Source organism: Drosophila tropicalis, unplaced genomic scaffold, assembly GCF_018151085.1.
Source record: "Drosophila tropicalis isolate 14030-0801.00 unplaced genomic scaffold, ASM1815108v1 contig_878, whole genome shotgun sequence".
In the NCBI taxonomy this organism is placed as follows: domain Eukaryota; kingdom Metazoa; phylum Arthropoda; class Insecta; order Diptera; family Drosophilidae; genus Drosophila; species Drosophila tropicalis.
In genome coordinates, this window is record NW_027173374.1 from 15818944 (window position 1) to 15845316 (window position 26373).

The 26373-nt window shown below is 38.3% G+C and overlaps 4 protein-coding genes and 1 long non-coding RNA gene across 14 annotated transcripts in view; 2 read left to right on the forward strand and 3 right to left on the reverse strand.

The window, feature by feature from the left end:
• Window positions 1-4412, forward strand: e(y)2b (enhancer of yellow 2b). 3 transcript variants are annotated; one of them, XR_011033459.1, is made up of 4 exons: window positions 1-117; window positions 181-3803; window positions 3868-4006; window positions 4054-4412. XR_011033459.1 is itself a non-coding variant. In XM_068299268.1 (3 exons), the coding sequence occupies exons 1-3, from the start codon at window positions 3685-3687 to the stop codon at window positions 4160-4162; spliced, it is 348 nt and encodes a 115-aa protein (XP_068155369.1). In that variant the 5' UTR covers window positions 3507-3684; the 3' UTR covers window positions 4163-4412. The 3 variants fall into 3 exon arrangements, 1 of the variants encoding a protein (XP_068155369.1); XR_011033458.1 differs by having other exon boundaries at window positions 3868-4412; XM_068299268.1 differs by lacking the exon at window positions 1-117 and having other exon boundaries at window positions 3507-3803; window positions 4073-4412.
• LOC137584077 (SRR1-like protein) lies at window positions 2350-3743 on the reverse strand. Its single transcript, XM_068299322.1, has 2 exons — window positions 3164-3743; window positions 2350-3104 (listed from the first exon to the last, which is right to left on the reverse strand). The coding sequence occupies exons 1-2, from the start codon at window positions 3418-3420 to the stop codon at window positions 2423-2425; spliced, it is 939 nt and encodes a 312-aa protein (XP_068155423.1). The 5' UTR covers window positions 3421-3743; the 3' UTR covers window positions 2350-2422.
• The window catches only part of Alh (Alhambra), a 24825-nt gene continuing 2853 nt past the window's right edge, over window positions 4402-26373 (reverse strand). The window contains exons 4-14 of one of the 6 annotated variants that reach the window (XM_068299241.1): window positions 24997-26354; window positions 24832-24919; window positions 10900-11386; window positions 10386-10839; window positions 8224-8878; window positions 7969-8161; window positions 7729-7893; window positions 6310-6637; window positions 6143-6243; window positions 5340-5591; window positions 4402-5271 (exon numbers count right to left, since the gene is read on the reverse strand). In XM_068299241.1, the coding sequence (XP_068155342.1) occupies window positions 5569-5591; window positions 6143-6243; window positions 6310-6637; window positions 7729-7893; window positions 7969-8161; window positions 8224-8878; window positions 10386-10839; window positions 10900-11386; window positions 24832-24919; window positions 24997-26354 (3852 nt within the window). In that variant the 3' untranslated portion in view covers window positions 4402-5271; window positions 5340-5568. The other 5 variants (XM_068299240.1, XM_068299243.1, XM_068299242.1 and 2 more) reach the window with 5 other exon arrangements.
• On the reverse strand, window positions 19412-23482 carry Mlp84B (Muscle LIM protein at 84B). 3 transcript variants are annotated; one of them, XM_068299283.1, is made up of 2 exons: window positions 23333-23482; window positions 19412-21677 (listed from the first exon to the last, which is right to left on the reverse strand). In XM_068299283.1, exon 2 carries the CDS (start codon window positions 21610-21612, stop codon window positions 20128-20130), a length of 1485 nt encoding a protein of 494 aa, XP_068155384.1. In that variant the 5' UTR covers window positions 21613-21677; window positions 23333-23482; the 3' UTR covers window positions 19412-20127. The 3 variants fall into 3 exon arrangements, with proteins under 3 accessions (XP_068155384.1, XP_068155385.1, XP_068155386.1); XM_068299284.1 differs by lacking the exon at window positions 23333-23482 and adding an exon at window positions 22525-22597; XM_068299285.1 differs by lacking the exon at window positions 23333-23482 and adding an exon at window positions 22529-22593.
• On the forward strand, window positions 22293-22997 carry LOC137584107 (uncharacterized). The gene is made up of 2 exons (XR_011033462.1): window positions 22293-22755; window positions 22899-22997. It is a non-coding gene; the product is annotated as an uncharacterized lncRNA (long non-coding RNA).

Here is a 26373-nt window from a genome sequence, read left to right on the forward strand (position 1 = left end):
CGTCTACAAATCGACAAAACACATAATTGTAAAATTTCTTTCTATTTTTTCAATTTGGTAACTCTCAATTACTGCATTGGCGTTGCAATAAATCTTCCATTCAGCAAGAGCTGGAAAGTAAGTTAATAAAAAAAAAAAAAAAAAAAAAAAAATAATAACTAACTCTACTATGGTTCGTAGATATTGTAACTGAGTTTTATCTGACTGTAAAAATCACGGATAAGAAATCGTATTCCAAGCAGCAGCATCATTACCTACAATCCACAATTTCCACTGACACCATGTCGAATGAGCCGCAAACTATTCATCGGAATCATTCATCAACTGAATCTTTGAGTAGCGTGGGTTCCGAGCGAGATTTTAGATTATCTCAAGGAAATCCTATCTTTCGAAATCAGCCTTCATACAATATTTTCAACAAGTCTATTGAGTGCGTAAATGACTCTTTGTTTGCTTACCTCAATGCTGTGGAATTGGAAACACTTCAGGATGAGCAGGCACACGACAAAATGTTTGGATCCTATACTCACGGTTTGGCTTCAAAAGATCCGCGTACGAAGGAGCCGATCTGCCAGACTGTTAGGGATTACACCAGCGCTGACGAGAATGTACAACTGTTGGTTTTCCCCAATGTACACGATGGGGAACGCCATTCGACGTTGAGTCGTGACCAGCAAGCGGCTTGTTTAAGAGTGCTTCTAGCTTGGCAACATTGCAAACCAGTTTCGGAGAATGATTTTAATATTTGGAGAGCTACTGAAAACAAACGCTGCACTGAACATCAGGTAGTCCAAAAATACATATTTGGTTATTCGCAGGACCAAAAGGAAATGCAGTATAGGCATATGAAGCGTCTAGTAAAGGCGTATCAGAAGTGGTTTCAGTTAAAAATTCACCAAGTGCTTGCAAACAGGCCATCTGATGAAATGTGGGTAACTTTCACGGGCTTACCACAGCTGAGCCAATGCAAAAACGACCAAACCAGGATTAAACTAGATGGTGTGCATCTAAACAGAATTATGGGTGATCTGAGATATTGGTCCAAGGAAATTAAATTGGAGAGAAGTGATCTTAGATCCCTAAATATAAGACTGGAACGATATGCAACACCAACACAAGGCACAAGGCATCGTCATTCGATGGATGTTGACGATTATTATGATTACTTTGATGAGGGTCATCTTTTTGTTTTGCCCCTGGAGTCTCTTTTAATGCTTCTGACACCAACTGCAGCTTATGTCGATTTACCAACAGAAATGTTTATCAACATTAAGGAAATTGATGAACAAAAGCAGATCGAGTTCGATATTCCTTTGCCAGCTCAACACTGTGGCTGGCATACTAACAACTTTATCATAGCTAGTGCTTATGAGGCATATATGAGTCAGCCAGGCCAAAGTCAATGGATACAAATGGGTGGTGTGAAGTCGAAGGAGAGCGTAAATAAATCAGATGTTTGCTGTGGTAATTATAAAGTCCATGAAATAGATACCGATTATTCCTGTAAAGAGCCCACAAAAACTAATCAGGCTTTAATCTCTTGGTGTCTGAGTGATTCGTCGTCCAGCTCCTCTTTAAAAATTCTTACGCAAATGTCTGTAAGTGGTTCAAGAGATCCTCAGGGGCAGCATCTTTTGGCCTGCCATCATCTAAAGCTAGAAAATAAACCACATTGCGGCATGGAAATAATGACCAAAAATGAGTTACTTAAAATATGGCTACAGTTGCAGCTCCTTCAAATGGATCAAGGGCATTGTTCCCGTCTATCGCTGGTAAACTTAGAGCCCCTACTTGAAGAGGAGCTCACACTAAGCTCGGTAGAGCAGCAATTGCATGAATATTACAACACCAACATGCATAATTTATTGGCTAATCTGTCCGAGTTTCTCAAATTGCTTAGTGGTCTCCCTCAAGATGAGTATCTATTGCGATACTCGTCCAAATATAAGGATAAGTTCCTACTGTGTCGCAGAACCCAAGAGCAAATACCACAAAGTTTTAGTTTGAATGAACTACTTCAAAAGGAATTGTCATTGCCGTCTGAGCATTCCTTTCTTACCCAAAGCAACAGTTACCTGCCCATCTCAACAAAATTGTGTGGACCGTTGCACTTGCATAATCAAATGTTGCCTTGTGCTTTCCCTCCCAAAAATAATGCCAAATGTGTCAGAAAAAATACAAATTTAGAGAATCCAAGGACGCCAAGGATTGCACGATTGGAAAAGCCAACAGAGAAACGTCGAGCACCTACTTCGTCGCGAAGACGACAACACAAATCACAACAGAAAGCACGGTCTAGAGCTCGAAAACTAGAAGCAGCTAAAGAGGAAGAGGAAAAACAGAAGCAGCTAGACAAGATTTTCAACCTTTGATTTACTTATAAATAAATACACGTAATATTTTATCTGTATATGTAAGTACGTTAACCATTTAAATTTACGTCATTCATTACTTCCGAAATCTCATCCTCGTTAACCTTAAGCAGAGGACAGCGTGTCCAGAACTTTGTGTCAGTTTCATGGGGCAACAGAACGGTGGGAAATATGTGGAGAGACAAGTCGTTAAACACATTTTGATGCTCATAGTCATCTTCCAATTGCGTTTCAATGCAGTGTTTTGTAATTCTATTTATGTGATCATCTCTACTAACTCTTTGATTTAAAGTTAACATCTCAAAACTATTGCATATGAGTAAAACATTATTTAACTTTTCACGATGCCAATTTGACCATAGGAGGTTATTCATTAAGGCATAGGGACAGTGGGGCAAGTAGTACAAAGTTACCACTTTGGCCTCATCTTTGCCTGCACTGTTCTCCGAGATTAGAATTCCTTTAAAACGCTCAATAAGCTCTTTTTCCGTATCCCTAAACACAGGATCGTAATAAAGAACCTCTTTGACATTGGTGTGCCTTTGTAGGCCCATCACAAATGCTGCCTGATGCATAGCCTGATGTGTACGAGTAAATGGTCCCAAGCCCAAGCACACAACACGCTCTAGCGGGCGCTGCAGATTCAGTATATCCATTTGCTGTTGCAGTACTTCCATTGACAAGATAAAATAATCGCTTTTCATCATCTCAGAACAAAGTCGCTTGAGGCGTCTAGACAAGAAGAAAAAGTGTTTAGTTTGTATTGATGCACGTTGAACTTTTAAACTCACATTTCGAATCTGTCTACATCTACATCTGGACAATCGTTCAAGTAATCCGTTTCAGATTTGTGACGATTTCGCCGGCTAAGGCATTTCCGTGCAATCCACTTCTTTCTGGTTACCACTTGGAATTCCTCTGCCACTGGAGTCGCATTTTCAGATTCGGGTTTGGTCCCGGAATGAGGCTTCTCTGCCCTTTTGATCTTTTCTAAATTTTGCATATTTTTTTGTTGATCTTTTCGGCAGCACACCAGAAATATTTTCATCGATATTTTATATCGTTATTGTTATTAATCGATATACACTGGTCACCATGAGTTAATCAACACTGTAGAATTGCGAGGGAAAATTTTTATCGGAAAACAATTTATTAGTTTTGTTTGGCTTGAATATTATCAATAGTCGCAAACTCTCGACTCTCTTTGAAGCAATTTGACATTTAATAATTCAGAATAACTGACATAACTTAAAGTCAATGAAAATAAAACGCCATCAATTCCAGTTAAAATAAAATTATCAAATACTCGTACATGTATGTATGTACATGCATACATACATATGTATGTATAAGAATGGCAGACAGTAAAGAGATGGGAACAGATACGGAGCCGGCCGAGAAGTTAAAACTAAATAACAGCGATAACATGGCGTAAGATAATCATTATTCATTTCTGGTTGTTATTGTTACTAAGGACCATCTCATTTAATCGCAGTCTAAAAGACCTTTTGCACCATCGTCTTTCGGAGTGTGGTTGGCGGAAAGACATTGAGCATAAGATTCGCCAAAAAATTTCGGAGCTTGGAGTTGCCAATTTGACCCATGAACAGTTGGCCGCAGAGATTATACCTCAGGTGTGCTGAACATTAAGCAATTATATTATAAATACTCCAGTTTGTAGATCAACTTCTTGTCAACAGGCCCGTGCTTCCGTTCCCGAGGATGTGCGCAAGGAAATGTTAATACGCGTTCGTGCGGCGCTAGAATCTTCTAAAAAACAAAGGGACTAGTCGACTTCGCACAGTCGGCGAGTATCTTGTTTCAGCTAGCACAGCGATTGTTCAATTATGTATGTATATATGTATGTATGTACAAATGCATGTATATTTATTATGTTAGTAATGTAACATGTACATATATGTATATATATAAATGCAAATTGATGTATTTACATACATATATATATATAAACATGGCTTATGTTAAATCTTTAAATTTAGAACAAATATGTATGTAATAAATAAATGAGTTAATAATTAATTCGATTTGTTTATTAATTCTACATATTTTGATATTAGCTAAATATGTATACAATTTTGTTTGAATTTGTGATTTTCTTGTAGGAAATTAGGAACGCGTGGGTTTCGTGGATTTCTGAGGTTTATAAGTATTGGGCTATGAAATTGGAAGGCTACATACATCGTATTCTTTGTTAATTGCTGCTACTCGCTGGGTCCTTTTTTATTTTATTTTAAATTTTTAGAGGCTCTTGCTTTTGTTACTTATTCAATAACGAGTCGATTGAGAAGTCTTTAAATTTGGCGTTGGAATCATCGTTGAAAGTCTGCAATTGTTCGTTAATTGGTTGCTTTTCAGTTTGCTCTTCATTTCTTGCTACTGACGTGGTTGTTGTTGTATGCAACAATTTCATTAATTTATTGCGGGGTTTTCGTAAAAACTTTGCATTTATCTGAAATTTTGGTAATTTATCCTTGTTTGGGGAATGAGTGTGGTTTTGTGATTGAATTGGTCTTGCGCTTGTTGTTGCTTCTGAAGTTGTTGCTGCTGTGCATGTTAAAGGAACCCGATAATTCTGGCGCCAATTTCGTAGCTCTGTACTAAGTGTTGTCACCGACGTTGTTGTCGATGTTCCTGCTACTGGGACCAGGGGTATGGAACTTGTGGCTAATGTAGCTGGAATTATAGCTGCGGTTGCCGCATAGGCAGTGGGTCCGAAACATTTTAAAAAATTCTGTACATGTATTAAATGTTCATTCTCATTTCTATGGCATCGCTGCTTTTGCTTGTCCTCATTTTCGTCTTCTGCTTCGTAATCAACTGATGATTGCTGTTGAGAAGAAGATGAAAATGTTGAAGAGCTGCTGCTATTGTTGCTGAGCTGTTAAGTAAAATATCGAGGATATATGGTTCATTATTAGTTTCAGTGTCATGTTGTTAAATACTAACATCATCGTCTTGTTTTTCACGGAGTTGATGAAAGTTATGTAAACTTTCCTTCGTCTTGACGTTATTGTTCCTGTGGTTGCTGAAAGTGTGCGTTGTTTTGGCTTTGTTGGAGCGTCCTATACTTCTGCCTGTAATTGGTTTCTTTTTCCCTAAATCGTGTTGCTTATTAACTGAATTGTGTTGCTGATCCCTTTTATCACTATTTGAATTTCAGCTAGTTTTCGCTAAGCTATCGTCGCGCCTTAGTTGGGACTGAAATCAAATAATTAGTGAAAGAGGTTAAAGGATGTGCTTATGGGGATTCTTCAATTTCAGCCTGGCACACACAAAAACAACAAACAATTTCGGTTATGATTATAAGGCGCATGAACAATTGATTGGTTGATTCAATAAACTGATTGATTGGTTGGTTGGTTGGTGGAATGAGATGAAAGGCGGAAAAAAATCAAAAAATATCGATATTGCATACGGGCCAATGGCTTAAACAACAGGTATGAGTCGATTATTTTCTGTGCACACACACACGCACACTACCTGTTGATGTGTGTTGTTGTGATTGTAGAGCGACGCATGATGCGTGGCATAGGAGGTAGAGGAGGAGCTAGAGGTGGTGCTATTTAAATCGTCTATATTAACGCGATTATGGTGGTGTTGGTGCTGTGGATTGCTGTTGTTGTTTAGATTGTGGTGCCCAGGACCACCACTACCAATGTGATTGATAACGACAGAACCAAATGGCGTCAAAGTGGTTACGGCTGTTGTTGTTGTTGCTGTGCCTGTTGTTGCAGTTACAGCTGACCCACCTCGTCCAATAGAAGCTGGCGCTACGGAGTTCTGTTGCTGGGATTGATTGCTGCTGTTGGTACCGGCATTGTTGTATGTCGCATGAGTCGAGGCCAGATGCCTAAGAAAATGTTAATAATTAATTAAATTAAAAGCAACGACAATAGTTAACGAAGTATTAGTTTACCTCAAAGCAAAATTGGTTACATTCGACATAGCCATACTGCCGATTGACATGCCTGTGCCATGTGACCCAGATGAAGGAGTTGAGGATGGGCCACCTGTGGGAGTATTGGCACTAGCACTGGCTGAGTTAATGCAGTTGCTGTTGTTGTTCCCACTGGAACCACGATAGTCGAGTACTACTCCACTTGAACTGGCTGCTGCTATAGTTGCCCGACTGTTGCCTGTGGGTGTCGTTGTGTTAATGGCTGTGGTTGCTAATGAAACAGCCGCTGCAATAGTTGTCGCAGCATTAAGAGCACTGCTAATGTTGCTGTTGTTTCCGCCAGAAGCTAATAACAATAATGTGGAAATAACAAAAGTTGAACAAGTTCTTGTTGTCTTTGTGTGTCAAATTACAACTTGGTTTGTTGCAGTAGAGCTCTGTTAGATTGTATCCTGCTCCAAATGTCTAATATTAGTTTTCATATGTATGTGTGTGTAATGTGTACGTGTATGTGGCATGCAACAATTAACAACACAAATTAACCTTAAGAAAAAAGAAAAGAAAAAAAACCAAAAAAAGTAGAGCACCTCAAACCCAGTTTTTATATCTTTTTGTGCAGAATGAATTAAGAATTTTTAGTTTTAGTTTTATGTGTGTGTTTTAAAAAATCTTTTATTCATTTTTCAAATAAATAAAATCGAAACTTAAGCAATAGGAAAGGTTTATATTATTAAAATTTATAAGACTTCTTAAAAATCGTTAGACACAAAAGTGGTAAAAAACAGGCCAGTCTAGAAGTAAAATGTTATAAATGAAGTATTGGAAGTATAGTGGTGTACATTTTAAATTGATACTATTATTAAAAATCATCAAATTAAAATTAAAGCCATTAAAGATTGGCAGTGGTATTCCTATCAGTCGTAGCGTTTTAACTTGAATTCTGCCTAATGGGAAAAAAAATAACTTGGACCTTGCATTACATAATCGCCCATCTTTTTATTTTCAACTTAGTGGCTTAACCGCCCAATGGTGATATTAAATGGTTTGATTAATATTCAGCTATGTGATTAATTTGAAAGGTAATCACATATACATATATGTACATATATGTAACTATAGCGTTTCTTATGGCCTTTCATTAGTTTATGTAAATGGAGCACTGTTAAAAGTTTTAGTTAGTAGATGCTAAAACAATAACTTAAAGATTAATCTTAAATTTAACAACACATCACAAATAAAAAAAAGGAGAAAAAGTTTCAATTTCGATCCTTCCCATATATGAAACATGAGTTATAGTTTTATGTACAAAATGAAACAAAAATTGAAAACCAAAAAATAAGTTGGTATTGTTTCTAACTTCTCCAAAATAGCTTGGCCGACACCAAAGAGTACAAGGGTAGACATTTGTCCGGTGTCATTGTCCTTCCTACTACTTACCGTGGGCCTCAGCTTTAGCATTATTGCTAATGGTACTTAAGGGAATCTGTAAACGTGCATTAACGGCCAATAAGTGATCGCGCCGAGCTATCAAACTGGTTACATGCTCCTCCAAGCGGAGATTTTCGCTCTGCAGTTGATGTAGGCAATTTAACAGAGAAGCAACTAGAAGAGAAATGTGCATTGATTGGCATAAGTTTGGTTTTACACAAACGGAAATCTCCGGCGACTCATACTCACTGTCAAAGTGCTGGGCCTGTTCCATAAGAAACTGTGAGCCCTGCTCCCATTGCCGCTCCAACAATTGCTCCAGACTCTGAGGTATGGGCATGTTTCCATTAATACCACCACCCCCAAACATGGACTGAAGGGGATTCGGGGCAACCAGGGTGTTTGGGATGTTTCCACTACTAGAGGAGGTTGTCGAATTGCGCTGCGAATAGAGAGAATCGATATAATAACTGATTTAAATTGCACACATTTTCTCGTACATACCTGTTTCCCCGGAAACGGTACTCCAGTAAATTGGGAATTCATCGAGTCGGGTGTATAAATGGCATGATCCTGAACCTCCATGTGCAATTGTTCAGATAACTTTTGGGCCACGCTACTATTTGGATTTACATGATTTCCAAGCATGTGTGTAGCTGTATGCGCAATAATGGACGTTGAGGAGGAGGAGCTCGCGCTGACTGAAATTGATGGCGTTGCTGGTGGTGTCGGAGCTGGCACCAATGGTGAGCCTATTGTAGTAGCAGAGTTGCTTGCAGTGGTGGAATTGTTGCCTCCATTTTGCAGGATACGCACATCTTTGAGATCAGCTACCGCTTGCGCTGCCGCCTGGGTTGCCAGGGTTGGATCTTTGGCCTTGCGCCCTCGCTTGCGAACATTTCCTCCTACAGCTGCACCGGCGGTATTAACAACCGGTGGCTGATCAGCAATGTTCGGATGTGGATTCACGCCTATTTCGGAGCCTGGTGAACTTGGTGGGGAATCCTTAATGGAACTTACTGGCAACATGGATACATCTAACTGATTTTGCGCCTCGTAGGTAAATTTAAGGCCACTGAAGCTAGATGAATTGGGATTAGAATTGCTGCTGGCACTGATTGCCGATGTTGACACTGTTCCAGAGTTGAGATCAGGCGTTCTACTTGGTAATTTCGTTGTCGTTGTCGATTTCAAGATGTTAGTGGTGGTTGTGGGGGTCGTGGAGGTTGTAGAAGAAGAAGTAGTATTTGTATTTGTATTAATGAATTGTAAAATTTCTAGATCTTGATGTTGATTTTGTTGCTGTTGCTGCTGTGCTAGATTAGATACTGAGCTAAGATTGGTGGGTGCTGTTGGTGGTGTTGTGGCTCTGACGGGGGGGTGATGGTGCATACTGCTGTTGCTGATACATTTGCTGAGTTTGTTGGGCACGCAACATTTTCTTATTTAGGGGTTTATTGCAGCTTGACGGCAACATACTACTGTTAGTGTTTCGAAAATTGGCGTCCCCTCTCGAAGAAGTAGACATATTTACCGGTGAATCCAATAGACTCACCACACCGTTGGACGAGGATGACAATGAAGAGTTTGAAGAACTCGAAGACAATATTGGATCAGCATTGTTATTGTGGCGTGTGTTGCGGCTGTTGGTAGTTGTAATTGTTGTTGTTACTGTCGTTGTTACTGTCGTTGGGGGGAGTCAGTGGATGAAGATGACAATGACTGCAATAAAACCACTGGTGATAACAATGTTGAGGACGAGGATACTGCTAACGATGCTGCTGATGTCCCCCCTAATGGAGGCGGTGTGGGTGTGGCCCGATACGAATTATGTGGGGAACCGTAACGAGACTGTTTCTCCGATGACGACGTCATTGTAGCAGTTGTTGTTGTGGGAGTATCAGTTTTGCTGAGACTAGAAACACCGCGTTTTTTTCCCGATCTTCCTAAGGTGACTTTCGTAAGTGGCAATGTATTAGGCGACGTTACTTCTCTTGATGTCGATGTCGTCGTCGTTGATGTAGTCGTGTTGCAAAAGCCAGAGGTAGAAGCAGGCAGTGACTGGGTCAACTGAGGCGTATGTTGATTGCTATTGTTGTTATGATGAACATTATGATGACTACTATTGACACCACTCTCACCCGAGCGGGATCTACATAGATATATATATATATATATGTTTTCATGTATATATACACGTGTTTGAGTGTGGAGTGCAAGACGGAAACATTGCGGTTGGGAAGTGTTCGGGAAAGGGAAGATATTGAGCAAAACGAGAGAGAGAAAGAGCGAATTTTTGGTTTTTTTTTTCGTTGGTATTTGTTATTTGTTTTAAGATTAATTTTTAAAAAATGCTGATATTAAAAATCATGAAAAATCCTTTAGAAAAAAAAAAAAAAAACAATGACTGGAACAGCAACAAAATCAACACAATAACAATAAAATATCCAAAAGTAAATGGTAAAAATTAAATTTGATGGCCATATGAAATGTAATAAGAATTAATATTACTAATAAACAGACAGTTTCAAAACTGTTTTCTTGGGTTATTTGAACTTTTAGACATTTACGGATTTAGAGCTATCAAATTAACTTAGAAACCAATAGAAACCTTACCGCAAAAAAATAAAAACTATTTGGCTGTATAATTTATAGCTTATTCATACCTGCTTCTACGTCCTGGCGATGATTCCTGCTCTTGCAATTGTTGCACTCGGTTGGTTTGCTTCTCATAGCTTATTTTCAGGTTGCCACTTTCCGTAGTGGTGGCGGTCAAATTCCCAGAAGAGTGGGTGGTGCTAGTGCTGGTTGAACTAATAATGTTACCACCACAATTACCACTGACTAGAGCGCCGCTGGTGCCCCCGCTCAAGGCGCTGGCGGTTGATGACTTCCCACTTGGGTGCTGATGCTGGATAACCGATGATGATAACGCGGATAATGATGATGAAGATGAGGAGGAGGCGGAAGTAGAGGCGTTGGTACTAGTGGGTGTGCCGCTTAAACTATTCGAGGTATGGGTAGTGACATATGCAGCATTTCCTGTGCCCAAGGACGACTGATTCTGATTGGATGGTTGAGCTGGCGTATTGCCACTTCGAATAGCTGATTGGGAGGAGTCTGAAATGTTAACAGAATAGTAAGTAATAACCCCAAGGGAATTATAATTAATACAATTACCAATTAAAGTGCCCGTGCCATTTCCAGTTACGCCTCCAGATGCATTAGGCAGATTTATTCCAGGTACATTGGCCGTCGATAGCGGTACTGAAACATACAAACTAGGTGCATTTGTATTTGCTCCTGTTGCCTGTTGCTGATTACTGCTGCTGCTGCTACTGCCACTATTAGAGGTGGTATCCTTGATCCCGCCATTAGTCCCATGTTTACTGCCACTTCCTATCGTTTTGCTTGTGTCTGACTTCGCAAAATTTGAGGCAGGTAACCCGGGTCCTGTAGTTGCAGTGTTATTACTACTGATGCTCGCTGGGCTACCACTAGCAAAATTACTGTTTGAGGTGTTTGTCGTAGTTGTTGAGCCACTACTGCTGGTAGATCCTGTTGCACTTGTTGTGGATATTGTGGCACATGGCGCTGGAGCTAAAGTGGCATTTACTTCGGCCGTCGCGGAAGATTGATGCGTCGGCGGGCTTAATTCAGTGCGTTGCTACAATTAAAAAAAGTTTGTTTTAAATTAGTTATTGTCACATCGCCCCCTGCTTGAAAGATTTTGGTAAGTTTAAATTATGGATAACAAAAATTAAGGCCAACCAGAAGTCAAAGGCCTTTTCGACCATTCTACCAAGAGTATATAATGTTCGTTTTAATGAAAGCAAACAAAATTTGAATATTGTCGGCTGTTGCCATGTTGTTGGGTTTGTGGTCATTAGGAACATCCGGCCTTAAATGTGGCAGGTAAACACATGTTTACAGCCATAAAAAAAAAATAAACCAAGAAAGAATAGCATATACAAATAAAGCTTTAGTTATTAACAGAGACCTAACAGTGCAATAGAAAACTAAAAGCACTCGTTTCTTAAAGCTCTAATCACTCTCTGCAGATGGTTGCTGGTGCAACTGTTGCAGGCGGCAGCTGCACTTAAACAACATTGCAGAGGAAATTGCAGTTCGACGTTGCATGAGTCACATATTTATTTTGCTGGAATGATGGGAGTTTCTGTTTTACTCATGTATTTGGTTTGAGGATTGGCATATGCTGTCATATGCGTTAAATGCAAGCACATGCACCACATATACATATGAGATAAAGAAAAGGGAGAGGGGGTAGGGAGAGAGAGAGAGAATGAATTGAAAGTCATCATGTCAACCCACGCAACTTTGCTCGCTCTCTGATAATGGGCTGAGAGAACAGGCAGCAGGCAGAGAAGAGCTATGCCTTTCTGTTGTTGTTCTACTGTTTTCGGTGGTAGGTGGGGGGTTTGTGTGTACACATACATTGTAATTTGGTCACGTAGACCAAAAACAACAGCAACAATCAATAGCGTTGCCACCTGACGCACAATTGGAACATTTTAGTTGCGTATGGACATTAATTATTAATCTATTATTTGTTTCAATTATTGTTATACCGCGACAACAACATCAAACACCCAAAATATTAAAAACGAAGTTTAATAAACTAAAAATATTAAGGGGTGTTCTTGGTGGGGAGCGTGTTTCTTGGAGACTCGTTAAAAAAGTTTTCTTCAAAAACTGAAAGAGTTATTAAAATTATGTTTCTTTTATTAGTTACGAACAGATTAAAGTTTTGTTTTAACAGAAACAATTTTGATTCGGGAGCTGTTCAAAGTTTTCGGTGTTCAAAGTAAACCTAAAAATATGATCCGGCAAGGATATTGACGCAGGATCATCTGACATATAAACTTATATCAACGGTCAATTTAGAATCTGGTAGCAGCTGCCGCTTGAAATGAAGTTTAAACCTCTGGCACTACATGCCATTCTCAAACAAAAAACACGATCAACCCTTTTCTCTACACATTGTTAAATCGGTTTCGCAATACATTTTCATTAATTTTTTTTTTTTTCAAATTCAATAAAGCGGCAGCTCGGTCGCGACAAAAGGAAGTACCAAAACAAACAAAACTGGGGAACTTAAAAATTATATTAACCCTCTGGCAAACCCCCTTTGCTGTCACGAGAATCAAGACATAAAAAAGATTTGAGTTGACATTACAACTGGGATCAATCTGTTTTGTAAGTTATATTAATCTATAAAAATAACTTTGAAATTTCTTTTCTTTTTAACTCTTTTACAAATTATGTATTTGTTCATATAATTCAATGTAATTTAGAGACTGACAGGAAATTGTCCTGTCCACTGCCGACAATGCCTTGCCTGGGTAGTTCTTCATTATTCAGGTAACGAAGAGTAACAGGAGATGTATGTAGATATTATTTAGCCAGAAAAAGCAGCAGCTGTAACCAGATAAAAGGATCGCAAGATCAACCAACAAAAAAGTAAGGGTAGCAGCAAAGGAACAAGCGTTCTGAAAGAAGGCAGCTGTCGTAAACTAGGCGCAAATGTGCCAAGATGTTTGTACATACATATGTATATGTATGTCGTATACGAGGCCAGGACACAGGCAGTGTCACAAGCAGGAAAAAGGAAACGGAGTTCTCTCGTACATTTTTTATTTTATTTTCATAGTTTTCTCCTTGAGCGCGCGCTCATAAGGAATAAGTCGAACAGTCCTGAACAGTTGCATGTAAAGATCGAGCTATGTTAACACTAATCAATAATCGGTTTAGGCTGTATGATTTGGCCAATTGGCCAAGGAGAGCCATGCACCCTACATAACAATTTAGTACAGCAGGTGGTCTTGGTCTTTCACAAACACACATAAAAGCAGCAACAGCCAGGGGGCAGGTGCAGTTACAGTTCGTATTGAAACTGGAACAAAATTGCGGTTTTAGGTATTGATAAATTATCGGGAGACATTGTGTGGGGCAATGGAAATGCAGGAGTATGGGTTGATATAGAATTATGTTATTAATTATTAAAAACTGTGGGCTAAAAAATGGAATAATGTAATCTCTAAGCGCAACGCCGTCGAAAAGTATCTATTGTTGTTTGAAAGCTTCCCTGAAATTACCCAAACATCCTACCTACACTTCTATCCTTTTAGTAAGAAGAATATAGACCGTTCGGTTCCCAGTAGTAAGCAGTATGTATGCGAATATATCTTCCATAATAGACCATAAAGAAATGATTGGCCACAACAGATGCTTATTGCATGTTGGCGCCAAGCATGCTGCATACATACATATGTATATATAATCCTCATTTGTTTCTATAGAGAATGAACTGAGCTCTTACCCCTGAAAGCAGGAAACGTATTTTTAAATTGTGCGGATACGTGGTGGCTGTGCTGTTACTACTATTCGATGCACCACTAGCTGCTGCATTGACGCTGCCACCACCACCCAAATACGAGGGTGATGCTGAGGCTGAACCACCAACATATTCGATGGTAGCCGATGGTGTAGTCGATGCAGATGAAGGCGATGATGAGGCAGAGGTGGAATGCTGGCTGCTATTGTGACTGTTACCATGATGATGATGATGATGATGATCCCGGTCTCGGTCGCGGTCCCGACGATGTTCGCGACGATGCTTATGATGGCGGTGCTCTTTATCCTTCTCACGCTTCTCACGTTTCTTTTTCTTATTCTTGCGATGCTCCTTGTATTCCGAGGAGGATATCATATCAACAATGTGATTGTTATTGCTCTCGGCAGTTGCTGCCATATTCACCATGGTCGCGGTGAAGTCCACAACTGTGGTGGCAGCCAGAGCAACCGCTGGAACTACATCCATTGGTTGAGATGCAGTTGAAGAGCTGGCATCCAATGTGTCCATCATCATCATTTTGTGTGCCGTTTTTACCAATTTTCTTCTTTCTCTTCTTGTATTTTCTCTGGTCTTTTAGCTTCAGTTTTGCTTTGTGGTATGTAATTAACTGGACAGCAACATAGTCTTTCAGTTTAGTCGTCGTCTTCTTTTCCACTTTTTCTTTTTCCTGTTTTTTTTTTCTTTCTGTTTTTGTTGTTTCTTTTTCAATATTATTATTTTTCTGGCTTTTTATACCACTCACTCACTCACTCACATACAGAGAGAGACACTGAAATCACAGACAACGTAGTGAGAGCCTCCCCCGTACCTCTCCTACCCAACGAGAGACTCTCTGACGGTTTGTTGTATTTGTTGTTGGGGTGAATAACTTGCGTGGCGGCGTTCACTCTCTCTCTTTCATTCTTAGCAAACACGTTCTCTTTTCTCTCTTTTTGTTACTTCACACACAATTTAATATATTTTGAATAAAAGGTCCAATGTTTCACGGGAATATTTGTAACCATTTAACAAATACACAAAAATACTTTATTGACCCTACAGGTATTCGTCAGATACTTCTTTTCTCAATTTTCACAATTTTTTTTTTTTTTTTTTTTTTTGACGGACCTATGATCCGCATGCACAACCTCTCCGCTTGAAAACAAAAACAACACTGACGCCGACGTCGACGCAGACGGCGACGCAAAACGACGTTGCACACGTTTAAATTATTGAGGGAGGGAGAGAGAACGTTGGAGAGAGATCAAGAAAGAGAGAGAAGAGCATTTGTGCATTGTTGCTGTTGTTGTTCCTGTTGGTAGCAGCCGGTTTTCAGTTGGGGGATTATTGAGAAGTATATATGTACATATGTATGTATGTACAATATATGTATATGTACATAAATTTGTGGCTATGTCTGCACGTAGGCCAGACAAGCACAAAAACAGAGTCTGTGCATAGGTTGCTCAGCCGAATTCTAAATGCTCTGTTTAGCTTTGAAATGCTGAGGTAATATGTTCACATATGAGTAGTCTTACTTACTATCTAAGAATGAATCTATCAAGTTAAGCTCCTCTGCAAAACCAGATAACTCTTGCTGTTCAGAGTATTTTAACAGCAACCAACAACCAACAGCAAAAGAAAAACACACAGATTTACTTTTAAAAACAGAACTATGTATGCATATACATACATACATATTTATGTATGCATGAACATCTAAGTATGTTCATATGTATGTACATTCATACTTAAATATGTATGTATGTATGTATGTAGCTAAATGCGCTGAGTAGAAGTAGACGTAAAAGTTAACTAGGCAAATAAACAAAACGTCACCCAATAATCAAAGTTAGTCAAGAAAGAAATAAATGAAAGGGGAACCAATCAATGACGCAACTGTTGAGATTAGCAGATCGAGTGACTAATTGCTGAAAGGTTTTAAATGTTATTTGGGTGTTCCCCTATATATCTAAAACCGAATACTCACTGAACACTAGGAACTCCTCAATAGACATTTCGGTTTGTATTTCAGAGTTGGCGGTAAGATATGACCTGCACATTTAAAAATTATGGATATCTTGTTTTATGTTTCATAAGTATTAACGCCTATATGATATCTAACAAGTTTCATATATGTACATATGTATGTACGTACATACATACATACATACATACATCGATGTACAATTGTATTTTTTTATTCCAAATGTTTACTGCGTTGGCAGCAAGACAGAACACCTAAAAGTGAATCTCATATGCAGAGAGAAATAGAAATGCAATCTCAGAGTATAACAGTGTTTGAGCGAACAGACACACAGATAGAGAATGAGAGAGAGAGAGCTTCTTGCAGCGCATGTCGTAATGCTGTTGATGTTGTAATAATAAAATATATGTATGTAAAAGAAGTAAAACAACATTGACAACATTATCATCGACACGACAGCAGATAGGACAGAAAAACAATGACAAACGTTTTAGCAAAGCAAAATATTAAACAAGAGAAAATATGTAATTCTGCAACTAAGCAATTATGCTATTCACTAAAAAAAAAAAACAGCTTAAAATAGTTACCGCAGTTAACGGTAAAGGCAGAGCTTACAGGAATGCATCAAATACTTTTAGCCACAACTTGCAACAGTTTAAGATTAGTTTTATTTTTTTCAATAAATTTAAATTTGGCCAGTTTGAAGTAGATGTTGTTGCATGATATTCATAATTGATTTGTCTCTAAAAACTCCTAGGTGGAGGGTTTAAAAGTAGTCCTACCAAATAAACGGAATTTGGCTGAAACAGCGGTTTAAAAGAAGTTAACCTTATAATAAGACTTTATCAAAGTGAAGTCAATGTTAGCTTTTTTACCTGGCAAACAATAATGTTTAAATTCTTACGTGTTTTTATCTCCTAATTTAGTTTTTTTAACTTAGTTTTTGATTAAGTTCTGAATGCTTTAAATATTTGACAAGATTTGTTGTAATATCTATCAAGCATTTGATTTCTCTAACGAGGTGAACGTCGTCCAGAACTGAGTTCGAGTTATGGGAGGCACAGGAGAGCCTCTTATAAAAGCTAGCTGTTTTTAGATAGAACGTTAGGAAATTTTTTGGGATCGGCTCCAGAGCTGATCCAGATGTGAAGTTCAATTCTTGGTTGATTAGAACAAAAGAGCATTTGGGGGGGAAACTTTTGTGTGTGGAATTTCTGATACCGGGCGGAAAGGTTGGAAGTTGTTGAAGTCAAAAAAATAGGTAGGCCAATAAATAAATATTTATCTTTAACTAAAAAATAGTTTCAGTACTGTACCTTACCCATGACGTTAAGGGAAAAGTCATGGCAATAATCTTTAGTAACGGGACACGTGTCATGTGAATCAAATGGCAGGCAACACGTGCAATCTAGACCCACCATCCCATACACACACACACAGTCATATAAAAAAGGTGTTGACTGGAAAAGAAGACTTTACAACTTTTGCCCAAATATGACCCACCACGTTAGGGATTGCAGTTTTTGGTCATAATACACATAATAGATACATATGTTTTTTTTATGACCTGTACTATACAGGAACCACTTAAAGGCAGCTGTGCACCATAAACAATTGTCCTATACCTACAACAAGGAATTTGTTCCTGCATTTTGAAGAAGGACAAATATAAATTATCACCCACCAAAATTAAAGGAAAAATACTCCCCATTCTTTCTATTAAAACCAAACAGTTAATATAACACACAGAGTGGGATCGACAGCTCGTTTTGAATTTAGGAAACAATGAAATTATTTGGTTAATGCACTAAACCGCCAACGTCTAATATTTATTTGCTTAGATTAGATAGAGGGTAACCATGAGTAGCTGAAAAATTTATTAACTGCTGCAAGCATGTCCATGTGATGTTGAACCAATTTCTTCGAATCAAAATCCCAAAAAAATATGAAAAAATAACCAACCAACATCGTACTCAATATACAAATAGTCACATATTTCATCGAAGCATAAATCTACTCGCACCAACGATCAAAAGGAATATTAAGGCATTAATTAAATTCAAAACGGCAACAAAACATACATATTTAAACAACTACAAACATACGTATGTGCATATGTACATATATAGAGCGTTTATTATTGACCGAATTTTAAGGTTTATATGTGTATGTACTTGCTGTTGTTGTTAATCAATAAGCTGAATTTTTAAGAGCTATGTGTCATATGTGCAAAAATGTTGAACCGAAATCACTCAAAAATAGATGATGATTCGACAGAGTATCTAAAAATAATCATGCAACGTACAAATGTAGAAAAAATATATTTCAAATTACCGAAAATACAAAAATTTGGTTGTTTTTCATTTAGTTTGCTTTTTTATACCCTGCCAAAAAGAGTATATTTATCTGAGTCAGACCGTAAGAGCTACAGAGGAATGCATATCTAACTTCAGAAAATATTCTCAGCTATTGCCGAAATTCATCAAGATCGGAGAACTATATCATTACGAAGCATTACTCCACTGTCCCTAAGATTTAAGGACATTCTTTGCGAACATTACGTTTTTTCACTTTGACGATTGTAAGGGTATAGAAACATCGGTGCGTCTGAAGTTATCCCGGCCTTCTGGTTTTTTGTATGTTTTGGTTAACGTCACAAACAAGACAACGAGGAAGAGAATATATTATTACCATATACTTATAATATAGTCTACGCAATTATACAGGGAATTTTTCGTGGACACCCACTAATATGCAAAATTTATACTCGGTGCATAATAGCATTATAAAGAGATCACCTCAGACCCATTGGCACAGTTCCGGCACGTGCATAGTAAGTATAGTTTTTGGAAAAAGATAATCCCGCATTGAGTAAAAGTTTTTGACGGATGAAGCTTTCACTCAGTTTTTCCACTCAGGTCAGCTGTTCCCGAAGAAGTGGCACAACGACGGCGATGGCCTCACCATTATATTTATATTTAGAAAAATCATTTGAAAACACATGATTATGGAGCATTTCGTGAAAATTGGGGAAATAACTTTTTCTGTCTTCCACATCTCGTACTACATGTTGAGCAATTATTATTTTTTAGTCGGCCGAGTGATCTAAATTTAGATCATGAATCCACATACACACGAACGCGTGTGCGTATGCGTTGTGGCTCAACATTAAGAATCCAATACAAACACCCAACCATTTCTATTCTATAGACCTGCACCATACCTGGTGCATGTATGTGTGTATAAATCTATATACATACATATATAAATATTTATGTACATGGCAATTGCCCGATTAAAAAATAATGAAAACTACAAGAAACAATTTAAAATTGTTCCTTTTTATACTGTTTGGATTTTTGTTTTTCTTCATGGAACCCACTGGGGCATATATATTATGGATGTTATACTTGAGTGTGTGTGTGTGTTTTGTTGGTATGATTTGTTTTTGTATAAAGTTTTCGTCAATATTACACATTTTATACATTTTATCAAGGTTTCGTAAGTATTGTATATATCGTAAGCACTAATCATATATAAAATATACATAAATATTAAATTTATCAGAACTCTTCCATTTTGTGTGTTTTTTTATTTTCATTTTGGAGCTTAAAACACACAAAACGATAATCGACATTCGGCATCGTTTGAGGATCACTCCTTTATTTCCATGGGCGAAGTTCCCTCTTATATAGTTAGTTAGCTAGCCAAATTTCAAAGGTGCTGACTGTACTACCGGAAAGAAATTACCGCAGTTTCTCTTGTCGTGATACATCATTAGTTATGTGTTCGCTTGTTAGTTTCGTATAGATTCGTAAAATGTTTCTTTTTTTTTTTTAAGATTTTACAATTTTATTTTTTTTTCTCATATTTATTCACATAACCTATAACAAATGGGGGTCGTTCATCAAAAATCGTTGAAAAGTAAAATTGAAGACTACGTCAGCTAGTTTGGGTTTTTTTTTTTTTTTTTTTTTGTTTTTGTGTTGGTTTTTTACGATGGTTAAGACACATAAGAAAATAAGAGTTGAAGAAATCGAAACGGGTTTTCCTTTATGTGGGGGTCTTAGAACGTTGTTAATGCTCCTGCTCCGAGACCATAGCCTACACCCTTGGGTCCAAAATTGCGGCCATAGCAGGCCCGGCAATAGATATCACCATCTGGTCCGTCATTAAGATTTGTGGAATCTAAGGATTTACGGCAATCGGAACAATAGAAACAGCGTTTATGCCAAATGCGAGTTTTGCTGATCATCTGTTCAGCGGCGAAAACAGCAAAACCACAACGTGGGCAACCACCCGAAGTCTTTTGACCATTGAATGGACGTCCGTCTGGATATTGAATTGTCGACTCACCACTGGTGGACACCAGAGTTGGAGCATGGCCATAACCGAATCCCTTGGGGCCAAAGAGCTTGCCATAACAGGCACGGCAATGTATATCTCCGTCAGGTCCGTCACAAGCCAAAACCGAATCCAAAGGACGATGACAGTCGGCACAATTATAGCATTTCTTATGCCAAACCTTGCCTTTGGACAATTGCTGTTCGGCGGCGAACACGGCGCCTCCGCAACGGGGACATCCTTCACCCTCGCGTGCCTTAATGGAGGTTGTATCGGGATTGTAAAACGGACGGTTGGCACTAATTTGATCCTCAGTTAGGCCATCAGTTTGCAAAAAACCCGAGCCGCAGGCAAAGCCATATCCATGGGGTCCCCACTTTTTGCCATAACAGGTTCGACAATATACATCACGATCTGGACCATCGCTGGCATTAATCGAGTCAAGGGTCTTGTGGCAGTCTTTGCAATTAAAGCACTTCTTGTGCCATTCTCGACCCTTCGATAGTTTCTGCTCGGCGGCAAAAACCACACCGCCGCACCGTGGGCACCCTTCACCGGGGCGGGCTTGGATCTTATCCACATCGATTGCAGCCCGGATCTGTGGAGCACCATCGTCATGAGCATAACAGTCCGATTGCAAGGCACCACCGCCCTGGCCATAACCATAACCTTTGGGTCCAAATTTCTTGGCGTAGCATCCCTTGCAGTAAATGTTTTTATCGGGAGCTTCACAGCACAGTATTGAATCCAATCCCTTCTTGCAGGTGCCGCATTTAAAGCACTCCTTGTGCCAGCTTCGACCACGGGCTAACATTTGTTCGGCGGCATAAACATAACCACCGCAGCGGGGGCAACCTTCACCTTCTGGGGCCCGGGCAATGGCCCGGGGTTCGAGGCGGGCGCCATTCCTTACTGCCGGCTCGCTGCCATTGACGCGCAAAAACTGTTCGCCATTGTCCATGGAAAGGGTGCCCGCTCCAGTGCCAAAACCATAACCCTTGGGGCCAAATTTACGTCCATGACAGGTCTTGCAATAGAGTTCACGCTCATGCTCTGTGCAATTGGTGGAGTCCAGCGATTTGTTACACATGCCACATTTAAAGCAATTCTTGTGAAATACATATCCGCCGGCAAGACGCTCCTCGGCAGCGTATACATTTTTGCCGCATCGCGGACATTTCGGGGCCTCGATTGGTTGGAAAGGCATGTCAACTATTTGAATATATGCTTTGTCGTTAAATTAAAGTTTTCGTTATCTATTATGTTTATTATCTGCAAAAAATGCATAGAGATTGAGTAACGTACAGAAGTGTCGCAAAAAAGCAGAGGAGAGGCAGCAATGGCGGTGCAAGCTATCTAAACTAACTGATCTTTCCTTCCACTAAATAATAACTCTCCATGATGATGAACTACCAAGCGATGCTTACTTTTCAAATGGTTTATATAACACCTAAACACTTCGATTTTGTTTATAATTGTGCCAAATGAATTTTTCACCCCATTAAGTAGGTACTTTATTAAGTATAAACATTTTTATAGAACATGTTCTAACTATATACATATTATATGTACAACGTTTGTGCGATCTAGAATTGTACAATCAATTCAACTGAAGTTTATTACACATACAAATAATGTGTATCTTATGTATCAATATATTAAAAAACGTGTCTCTTAATTGAAACGTCATCGAAAGTTTTGTTCTAAAAATTACTCAACTCAAGCAGTACGTAATACAATATATTAATGATGACCAGCCGTCAAAAGAGCGAAATATTTCTGCACAAGACGCAAACAAACATGAGAAATAAATTTTGTATGTATCTATCTGGGAAAATGTGTGTTCTTTTAAAAATAACACAGGTAGAAACAAAGCTACGACACAGTTATATGACAAAAAACTATATATATTTTAAAATATACATATATATATATTCAGTACATTATCTATTCTACATTATCTGAGTCACTCATAAGCTGTAGAGAGCGAATTGTTGTCTATAATTTGAATTTGGCTTAATTTAAGATGATGATGATGGCTGTGTTACTAATCAAAAGCGAACTGGATGCCAATATCGGTTAGAAGCCATTTTTAGATACAGATGATATCTATATGTACCTACAAAAACGCACAAAACCACCACCACACGAAAGCAGGAGCACTAAGAACTGAACTGGAAGATTGCTCAAAGCAAACTAATCTATATAATTGCGAGTGCACACGGCACCGACCCAAACATCATATCTGGCCTGCTCAGTTTTTGAGTTTTTAGAGAAACTTTAGATGTACGGAAGAATTTTGTTCATCTAATATTGCCCCAAGCACAGAGTGGGATAGAAGATCAAATTTGTGAGTATATGTTGTTGTTCTGTGGGCCAAGTGTCTGCGGTTTTTCAGCGAGATTTTTATTTTTTCCTTCTCTGACGGTTTTTTATGTGCCTTAACTGGGGAAAACACTTGCGTGAAAATTCCTGGTCATCGATAAACGGAAGATGACTAGATAAAACTATTCAAACAGATCGTAAACCAACTAGGAAATGCATTTTCATTAAATTAAGTTGCATGTAATTACATCAAACAAATGAACTCCACCTTTGATGTTGACATTTTCTTTTTTAAAATTTTTGATCACTAATTTTGTCAAATCAATCTCATTAGGGTTTTGATATAATATTTATATTTTATGAACAGAAAAAGTTGTGCTAAAAATATGTCGCTTTTGGAGTCCCAAGTAAATGGGTCAAAAAATGCTTCACAAAATGTCCCACACATGCTCCGAGTGTAGTAGGTATCTAAAAAAAGAATCATTTGCACACACCACTTCAGTTTTAAATAATCATTCTAATGGCTTTAACCGATATTTTGATGAAAGGAAATGAACGAATGTTAATATCCGTATAATATGGCAGTATGAGTAGATATTTACTTTTCGTTCGTAAATAATATACTATATTCGAAATAAGGACTTCTTAAATTTTAGTTAAAAGCTGAATAGCTTCTTCGATTAACAACGATTTTCGACTGAGCGATTCACCAAAAATTTTGTCAACATTTTTGAAATGTTGGGGAGCATACGTATTCCGATTCGGGCGTTGTTTTTTTTTTTTTTTTGTCTGCACACGGCACACATCGATGGTCGTTTGGTTATCGTTGTTTGTTTGTCGCCAAGAAGATGCGGATGACTATACAGACGGATTCAGAAAGTCCATCTGACTCATATAGTATACCTATGAATATATGTATGTACATACATACATACATACATATACATATAATAATTTTGTTGTTTTTTCGTTGTAATAAATTTCATATATGAGTTGGATGGATGGTTCAGAAGTTTCCAGGTGCCAATAACGCGAAACCGACGCAAAAACATGACAAGGCAACAAATTTTTCAAATATACAAATTTCTTAGATTAAACGACGGTCACACACACATCCCTATATATGTATGTATATGTACATGTATGTTGTCTTGTTTTTGTCTGTCTGATTGTATTTCAACATCAATAAATATCATTAAAACATTTGCATTTAATTAAATTCTAATAAATTCTTTTTGCATCCATGCATCGAGGACTTAAAGCAGAATTTAATGGGGCACTCAGCACGTCAATGGACATCAATCAACTCAAAAATTGTCCGGAAATTTACAACAAGATTTCGAGTGGAGAAGGAAACAAATTTAGTTAACAAGTACAATTGTATTTGCACAATTAGACATGAATTTATTTCCTTTACTTGCTTTGGGTTGTAGTTATCAATAAACCTTTCATAACATATCCATTGAACAATACAAAACATCCAAAACATGAAATTCACGTTTTACTGAACCAGAACCATTGTGGATATACTTTTATATATAAACATAAAAGTGCATAAATTACAAAAGTACTAAATATGTAAATAAGCATTTATATAAGCACACCTTGTGTTTTCACACAAATTGAATACCAAGGTGTAAGCTATTACAAGTGCATTTTGAAATTTTTCTTATTAAATACAAAAGGAATACATACACATTCGTATATTTCATTAAATACATACTGACATATATATACAGATTTTAATCCATATGTATGTATATGCATATTACAATTTAAACATTTACAATGCGCCTGCGTCAAAGAATTTTGTGGGCGAGAATGAAACAATGGTATGTACTCATTTCTCAGAAAAATTGAGAAACACTGAGCAGAGATGAATTCGAGAGCGACCGATCGTTATATGAAATCGCAACAATGTAGCCCACACATTGTACACACAACAAGCGAGATACAGAGAGCGCATAAAAATTGGGGGGAAAAGGAATAATATAACTCAAAAGATCCCATCGTCAATATGCTCAATATCCAAAGAGTCAAACGCTTTTCGACCACATTTAGATACCTGTTAAAAAAAAGTTATAAACTTAATTTCACTTACCCTCTTTGAGGTCTTTTCAATTTCCTTTTCGAAATCGGTTAAGGGCGTTAAAGTTACTTGAACATCTTTGATAATATCCCGAAATGAGCTGCAGGAATAATAGTAATTTTAAAATCTCATTGAATATAACACTGAATATGTATGACAGGAGATGATTATAGTTACCTATTCTCATCTGATGTAGCAGACGAGGCGGAAATGCCTGAGCTTGATTTGATGGAATCTGCTTTTCGTTTTTTCGACGTTGAATTTAATGAGCTGCTGCTAGTGGTTGAGGGATTGCTAGTTGATGTAGGTGCCAACGAAGTGGTTGACGTAGATGATGTCAATCCTTTGCTAGTACTCAAATTGGTGGCAGGCGCAATGGTAGTGGTAGTACCTGTTCTTTGAGTTAACCCGTGATCTCTAAGCTCCGGATTAATGGCATACGACGATGACGTACTTGAATCATTCATCGAACTGGGATTGGGGCCAGAGCGATTCAATTCAACATCAAAGCCCGTACTTTTACCACCTATTGGGTGATTTGTACTTAAATTTTGAGCATGTTCATTCGCAGAAGACGTTAGGCTAGATGAGGTGGAGGAAGTGGTGCCAGCAGCGGAAGAACTTATGTTCGATCCACTCATAGAGCTATTAGAAGCTATTGTTGATGTGGAACTGGATTGGGTAGTAATGCTGGTGGTCGCATTGGATAGCATCAAATCTTTGTTTTTGTTGGATTTAGAGGATGATTTTGTCGAGGCGGAGCTTAAGCTGGATCCGGATACTGATAGTGATGAATTTATTGATGACAAATTTGATGAATTATTATTGGAAGCAGTATTGGCACTACCCTCCTTTTCCTTATCTTTGCTTGAGCTGGATTTATTTAAGTTTTTACTATGTTTATCTTTGTACATAGAACTGGAAGCAGAACTTGCACTAGTTGAAAATTTTGTAGCCGCATTCGCTGATGAAACTGATGACGAGGTTGCTGCCAAGGAGGGCAAAGTGGTGGAAGATGCTGCAATAGGGCCTCCTGCTGGAGTACTCGGACTAATACTTGCTGGACCTGCTGTTAGATTGCCGGCTAAGTTACTATTATTGCTAGTACTGGTAAAGGTGGTTGTTCCACCAGAAGGATTTGTCATTGATATTGCCGAACTTCCAGATGTGGAGGATGTAGACGGATTTGGTCTATCTGTTCCACTCACGCTGACACCACCACCTGCACCTGAGCCCGTGGAGCTCCCACTGCTACTGCTGCTGCTGCTTGACGATGATTTTCCTGAACCATTGCCTTTACGTTGCTTCGTTGAAGAAACTGCACTTCCCGCACTACCGATCCCTCCAGTATTAATACTACTAACACTTGATATACCCAAATTGGTAGTACTTGTAATTTTGATACTGGTACCGGATGTCGATGCCGCATTTATTGTGGAATCGATTTCTTTTTCCGGCGACGAGCATGAATCGGATGAGGTGTCATGTTGTATAGGTTTATATGGTGGAATAGTTTTCACGTTTCCTCCCTTTTTCTGCAGCAGGTATATCAAT

Excerpts from the sequence above, each read along its gene's own strand:
- LOC137584077 (XM_068299322.1), bottom strand. The coding sequence starts at position 3,420 with ATGAAAATATTTCTGGTGTGCTGCCGAAAAGATCAACAAAAAAATATG. Across the intron at positions 3,105-3,163 it reads GATGTAGACAGATTCGAAAT|ACGCCTCAAGCGACTTTGTT; the intron begins GTGAGTTTAAAA and ends CTTCTTGTCTAG.
- Mlp84B (XM_068299283.1), bottom strand. The coding sequence starts at position 21,612 with ATGCCTTTCCAACCAATCGAGGCCCCGAAATGTCCGCGATGCGGCAAA.